This window comes from Belonocnema kinseyi, chromosome 6, assembly GCF_010883055.1.
Source record: "Belonocnema kinseyi isolate 2016_QV_RU_SX_M_011 chromosome 6, B_treatae_v1, whole genome shotgun sequence".
NCBI lineage: Eukaryota > Metazoa > Arthropoda > Insecta > Hymenoptera > Cynipidae > Belonocnema > Belonocnema kinseyi.
This window is the reverse complement of record NC_046662.1, coordinates 144801331-144807797: the sequence shown is the minus strand read 5'-3', so window position 1 is coordinate 144807797 and position 6467 is coordinate 144801331. Positions and strand designations below refer to the sequence as shown.

At 36.0% G+C, this 6467-nt stretch overlaps 1 protein-coding gene across 3 annotated transcripts in view; it reads right to left on the bottom strand.

Moving 5' to 3' along the window:
• The window catches only part of LOC117174959, a 65392-nt gene that overhangs the window by 44079 nt on the left and 14846 nt on the right, over positions 1-6467 (bottom strand). The window contains exon 1 of one of the 3 annotated variants that reach the window (XM_033364429.1): positions 2341-2486. The exons of 1 other annotated variant lie outside the window; for it this stretch is intronic. In XM_033364429.1, the coding sequence (XP_033220320.1) occupies positions 2341-2408 (68 nt within the window). In that variant the 5' untranslated portion in view covers positions 2409-2486. Of the gene's footprint in view, positions 1-2340; positions 2487-6467 lie in introns of those variants that run through there. One more of the 3 variants, XM_033364430.1, reaches the window with a different exon arrangement.

The following is a 6467-nucleotide window of genomic DNA, read 5'->3' as shown; positions in this document are numbered from 1 at the left end:
GAAGAAGCTCTGCGCGCGATGGGTGCCGCGTTTGCTCACAGTGGACCAAAAACGAATTCGTGCGACAACTTCCCAGCAGAATTTGGCATTATTTTCGCGTAAACCGACCGAGTTTTTTCGCCGATTCATAACCATGGATGAAACCTGGATCCACTACTACACTCCTGAGTCAACGCAACAGGCAAAACAGTGGGTTCCACTGGGCCAAAGTGCTCCGACGCGTCCAAAAACGCAACAATGGGTCGGAAAGGTTATGGCCTCCGTATTTTGGGATGCACATGGCATAATATTCGTGGACTATCTCGAAAAAGGTAAAAGCATAACCGGAGCATACTATTCATCATTATTGGACCGATTGAAAATTGAAATCGCCGAAAAACGACCGCATTTGAAGAAGAAAAAACCGCTTTATCGTCACGACAATGCGCCTGTTCATTCATGCTTAGTTGCACAAGAAAAATTGCATGAAATCGGCTTCGAATTGGTTGCTCAGCCACCGTATTCACCAGAACTGGCCCCCAGCGACTATTACTTGTTCCCTAACCTGAAGAGATGGCTCACCGGTGAGCGTTTTTACTCAAATGAGGAGCTCATAGCTGAAACTGAGGCGTATTTTGGAGACCTTTCGATCGAGTACTTTTCGAACGGTATCAAAAAGTTAGAAAATCGTTGGACTCGCTGTATCGACCTAAAAGGAGAGTATGTTAAAAAATAAAACCGACTTTGGCCAAAAAAACGTCTCCGTGTTTCATTTTTTAGGGACTTATCAAACTGCCTAGTATACAAAATTTTGTATACCGTACCCCAAAAGTTTTCGAAAGTTTGCCCAAGAACTGATGACCTTTAATCACACACTGAACAAATCAAAGCTGCTGATAATCAAGCAGCACATTGTTAACGTAAAACGGATGTTATCTGATGCAAGGAGGATGATAAAGAGGATCCGTCTAAGATAAAATCCGTCTAAGCCCAACTAGGTAGAGACTTTTTTGAGAGAGTCATACAGGATCCCGAAAACACTGGAGCTTAAAGAAACTACTGATTATATCATCCACTTCAAAGAGTCATGTGACAAACTTATGATATCTGAAGAGAAGTGTCCATCAATCAGTGCTGAAGAGATGACAAAAGCACTTAGAGGAAGTATGTACTTTTCCGGTGCAGGTCCAGATGATATTAAGAACTTCTTGGTGACACAATGAGCCCTCTGATTTTATGCATCACACTTCTGCCTCTATCCCTCGAACTACGAGAATTCTTTGTATACCTCTGTGGCGAGACTAATCATCACGAGCATTAGTTCACTACCCTATTTTATATAGTTGACCTAAAGATGTATGCTTCTGTCAAAATCAAACTTCACAGTACTTTAAATATCGTAAAGCAGTACGCAGGCAATATTGGTAAGGACTCTGGCTTGGACAATTATGAAAAAATTTATCTGAAGAAAGGAAAAATGATTAGCGTTCTCGAGGATCCTGAGCTTGTGGATATAAGTGTTCCTAAGAATATTGACTTTCAGGAAGCAACATCTGTGAAGGAGTCTTTCTGAAGAAAATGCAAGCAATTTGTTCAAGATATTTGGTCTAAAAACCTTTTGGCGTTGAACAAGGTATCTGCGATTAATATGCTTGTCGTCCCGGCTCTATCCTAATCACTTAAGGTGGTGCAATGGACGAAGAAGGAGCTATAGGCCCTTGATATAGCCACACTTAAGATCTTGCGTGTGCATGAGACCTTGCATACGAATTCGTCTGTTCCACGATTATACGTCTACTATACGTCTACTTGACCAGAAAATACACGGAAACTTTTACAGAAATGTAGAAGAATATACTTTGTCAAAAAGCAAACTTTTGCTTCTTTCAAATCAAAAGAACTTCAGTTAGGTACAGAGGCTTGCATTTTTTAGTACCAAGACGGTACGATTTCCATGTCAATTTACCGCGATCACATTTTATGTCAAGAAGTTCCCAACGCTAGGTGCAGAGTGTTTCATGCACACGCTGAGTACCTGGAACAAATACCATCTACATGTTCCACCCACGCGGAAAATATTTATCTCTACAGGCATTATGCTGCCCTAAGAGTGCTTAATGACAATCTTTGTCTCTCTTAGGACGTTGGCCGCGACCCTGCCATGCCGAACGCTCCGAAGGAGATAGAATCAATTGTCCACAATGAGAAGTTCTCGGCTCCTGTCGACTACGACATCACTGATAAGGAGAAGGGTAAGGAGGGAGGTATCAATACCTTAAAAGGAAGCTTCAACGACTGTACCTAAAATAATGGTTATATTATTATAATTATTATATTGTTATATTTATTATATATCGTAACCTTAAAGGTACACCAGCGTTCCAAAAATATGACAAGGCTCTTGTGAGATGGATGCAGAAAGCTGTCATCCTTGGATCGCTTCGTGACTTCAAGACACACGAGGGTATCGCCGGTTTGTCTTTGTGATTTCATCGTGCCCTGTGATCACCCATCTCACGGTCGTGGCCATAAGTGTGATTAACCGTGGTTCTACTGGAAGGCAGTGTCATTTATAGAGTAATGTTTCAATAACAGTATCAAATGCATTATTAAACTGCCCTAAAACCTTAACTGAATCACGGTTTCGGGTATGGCCTGCAATCGGCCTTATAGATATTTCCAGGGCCTCGAAACATAAACCAAATGTAAACAATCAATTGTGTGTAAACCACTTCCTAATAGCACGCAATATACGCGCATGAGTACCCGAACACGGCCCCTTTGTCATTACACTGCTGGTGTTTCACGCGCGGATGTGCAACCCTATCTCCACACCGCGGGCTTGTCTCTCACCCGATACCGCCACGGCATCTTCTTTCGAAATTTGTAAGTCCGAGGTAACTAATTCCACGTCCCAATGTATATAATTTATATCTAAGTCGTTGACAGAAAAGTTTATTAAAAAGAATAATCCTGATTCCAACAAAATTCAAGAACACATTAACCGATTAAATCCCTGATTATGATTGAATAATTAATTTAAAAGACAATTATGTTCCATCGGACAAAGACACTATTAGTAAATTAAAAACTTTGAATAAATAATTCATTTGCATAAACAGTCCACTTAACCTACGGATTCAAGAAACTAATTCGTGTACAACCTTAGTTCGGACTGGAAACAGCTGGAAGTGATCGATGCCCCAAAGAATTTTTGGGTTAAAATAAGTGAAACGTGCCACCTAAAAATTATTTCTCTCGGAATAATAAGATACCTACGTTTTTCGATAGAGTTATAAGTACTATGCCACCCCCGATTTTTTTTGCAAAATATGACTTACTTTGCGAATAATTGCCAATTGAATATTGACGTATTCAATTTTTTATTTATTTATATGTCGTGAAGGAATAGAGATAACTGAACCATTGTTTTTTTAATGCAGCTAAAAACTTTATATGTTTGAATTCTCTTCATACGTAAAACGATACGGAATATGTAAAAAAAGTCAGTAAAACTTCTACAAAGCATTATATAATTTAAGATATTAAATATTATTGTTTCTTCTGAACTTGAGAACACATGACACAAAAATTGCGGGCTTGGATCGAGAAACTCGCCCAGCGCTCGAGATCGGGTGAAATTATTATCCAAACGTCTCGTGGGACGGAAATTCTAAAAGCCGCAAAATTTATCATTCTTAAATATGATATTGGCATGCTTACACGCTGAAGAAAAAACTGAAAGTTACATACTGTTTAATAATGTTTAATTGCAAATTAAAACCATTCGTTAAAGCCGTTTTTTCAGTTCCGACAACACAAAGTATCAAGGAAACTTCAGAGTTAAAAAATTTCCAGTAGAACCTTTTTTCCTCATGACTAAATGAAGATTTTTGAGAACTTTCAGATTGATTCATTTAAGATTGGCAGAAATATTTACTCGTATGTAACAAGAAATAATGCCACGCAGCCAACGGCATAGACGCTGCTCGATAGTGCTGATTGTTGTGTAAGCTATTTTCTAGGTCAGAATAATCAGTAATATTTAATATTTGAAATTATATTATAGTTTGCATTACTTTGAAATCCTTTTTTATTGAATGATGAATACAAAAGGTTCTGATATCGTGATTATGATTTTTTCATACAAAATTCGTGAGTTTTTGTATAGGTCCGACGGAAGCAGCTAGCGCTTTAAAACCCGTGGGCTTGTTAGAGGCCATGCACGCTCAGAAAAACATGAATAATTTTCTTAGTATAAAAGTTTACTGACTTTTTTTTAATATACACGGTGACATTTTACGCATGAAGAAAATTCAATCTCCTTATTGCGTGAAACCAAGAACACGGTTTTATTTGCAATTTTTCAAACAAAAATTTTATAATCTAAAGAAATTAAATTTTAACAACAACTTTCATACCTTAACTAAAAAATATAAGGACTAAATCTATTTCAAATCAGACAGGGGCCTACACTTGAAATTCCAGTACCTATCGAGGGCCAAATATATTGTTTTTGAGAGGAAATTAGACGATATGTATTTTTCCAATTTGCAAACAGAACTTTGTCTAAAAAGTTATCCGTATTTGAAATTTTAGCTTTGTTTTGCAGCGGTTTGTATTTTTGAAAAATAAAATAAAAATTGTTTTCTCAAAAAAACCACCTTTACATTTTTTGTCAATTTTTTTTTACTTCTCACTTTGATAGTGAAGATATCTTGTAAGTTTGATGCTTGATGAATAGCTTTTGTAGCCAGGAGAATTTTTTTTATTATAGCACTATAAACAATCAAATTTTTACACAACTAACATATTGTCAGGTAGATACATTAGCACATATTAGACCAAAATATTACGAAAAAAGGAAAATTGCTTCTGAAGACGCGTACTCCTTTTTAAATAGAGCCGTTTTTGGAAAGTGTAAATGGAAAAACGATTTGTCTTTGTTCAAACATTGCAAAGCATATTTATTTACAGATTTTGATTCCATGAATACCAAGAAAAAAAAGTTGTTTAAACACTTAAAAATTGAAAATTTATGAAAAAATATTTGGTGAGCCAATTCGTGTGTATTTTATTAATTTTAGTGTCAGCCAATTCTGTTTAACTCTCCCGGATTAAAGTCGATCCCCAATTCACCTGAATTCGTCAGCGCGAGTATAGTTAACGACTAGCCTATTTAGTCTAATTCGTAAGGTACCCGGGTAGAAATTGCCTCTTTACTCTTAAACTAAATATAAGCTCTTACGAGGCCGCAGCCAGATTTTCGATCTGGAAGCATCTAGGCTTTCCCTCTGCTGGCCCTCAACAGGATATTGTCGTGCGCTACTTGACTTTAATTATTTATATACTCACTTTTAAGCACTATATATTTTTAATCAACTAGATAAAAAGTTTTATTCATAAAGATATATTTAAAAAATAATTTCTATCAATTAATTATTTTCTTGAGGGGACCATGTAAAGCCCTCGACAGGTAAAATGGGTAATACAGCTGTAAGTGCAAAAAAGTACATTAATGTTATTATGCTTAATTATACTTAAATTTTTTAAATGACCGAGATGCAGACTTTGAAAAATTTCATTTTTTTCTGAAAAAATTAAAAACATTTTGTGCCTTAAAAATTTGAAAAGAATTTTCCTTAAAGATCGATTTAATTTGAAATCATGTAAGTACGTTTAAAAATCATATATAACAGTTCGAGCCTGAAAAACCTTTTTTCATAATTTCTAAAGTATCGGATAAATGCCGTCAAGCATTTATGATATCGCACTCAGCGTGGCATCGTAGCTATGCAGATTAGGTGCTCGACTTCTCGGCGCTTGCGAATATTTTAATAAACTGCGTTTCTCTTTAGTTATTAGTAATAAGTCTTCTCGAGCCAAATTTATCAATTAGTTTAGTTTTATAATAACGTGCGGAGTATGGTTAAGAATTGAATGTCAATAAAAATATGAGAAAAGGAGGAGTAGTTTATCAGAGAATACAGAAAGGTGTAACAAATCTTTAGATTTAACTTTTGCAAAGAAATTGTATTTTACATTTGGATTAATATTTTCCTTCTTGGAATAAAAAATTCCCGGTAATAGATTATGGCAATGTGCCAGTTCAACTTTTGTACTATTGCAAGCAAAGCATCACACTTCAGAATTTAAAGCATGATCAATTTTTTAAATAACTTAATAATATTTTATTTGAATCAACAAAATAAGAAACAAGAAAATATGCTTTTGAATAATAACATATGCATTTAACCGAGCGCAAAAACATCACTTTATGCTTCAAAACAATATTTCATTTTTCTCAGCGTGTGAAGGACTATCTAGATTCTATATGAACCCTATTAATAGGCCCTCATTGGGTTGCCTACTGACGACCTCGCTAGTCGAGCGTGACGCTTTCGCTTGCGCCCTCTTAATAAAGATGCTGTTAATTGATTGTACCTGATGAGGGAGCTGAAATCTGAAACGCGTAATAGCTAGTTTAC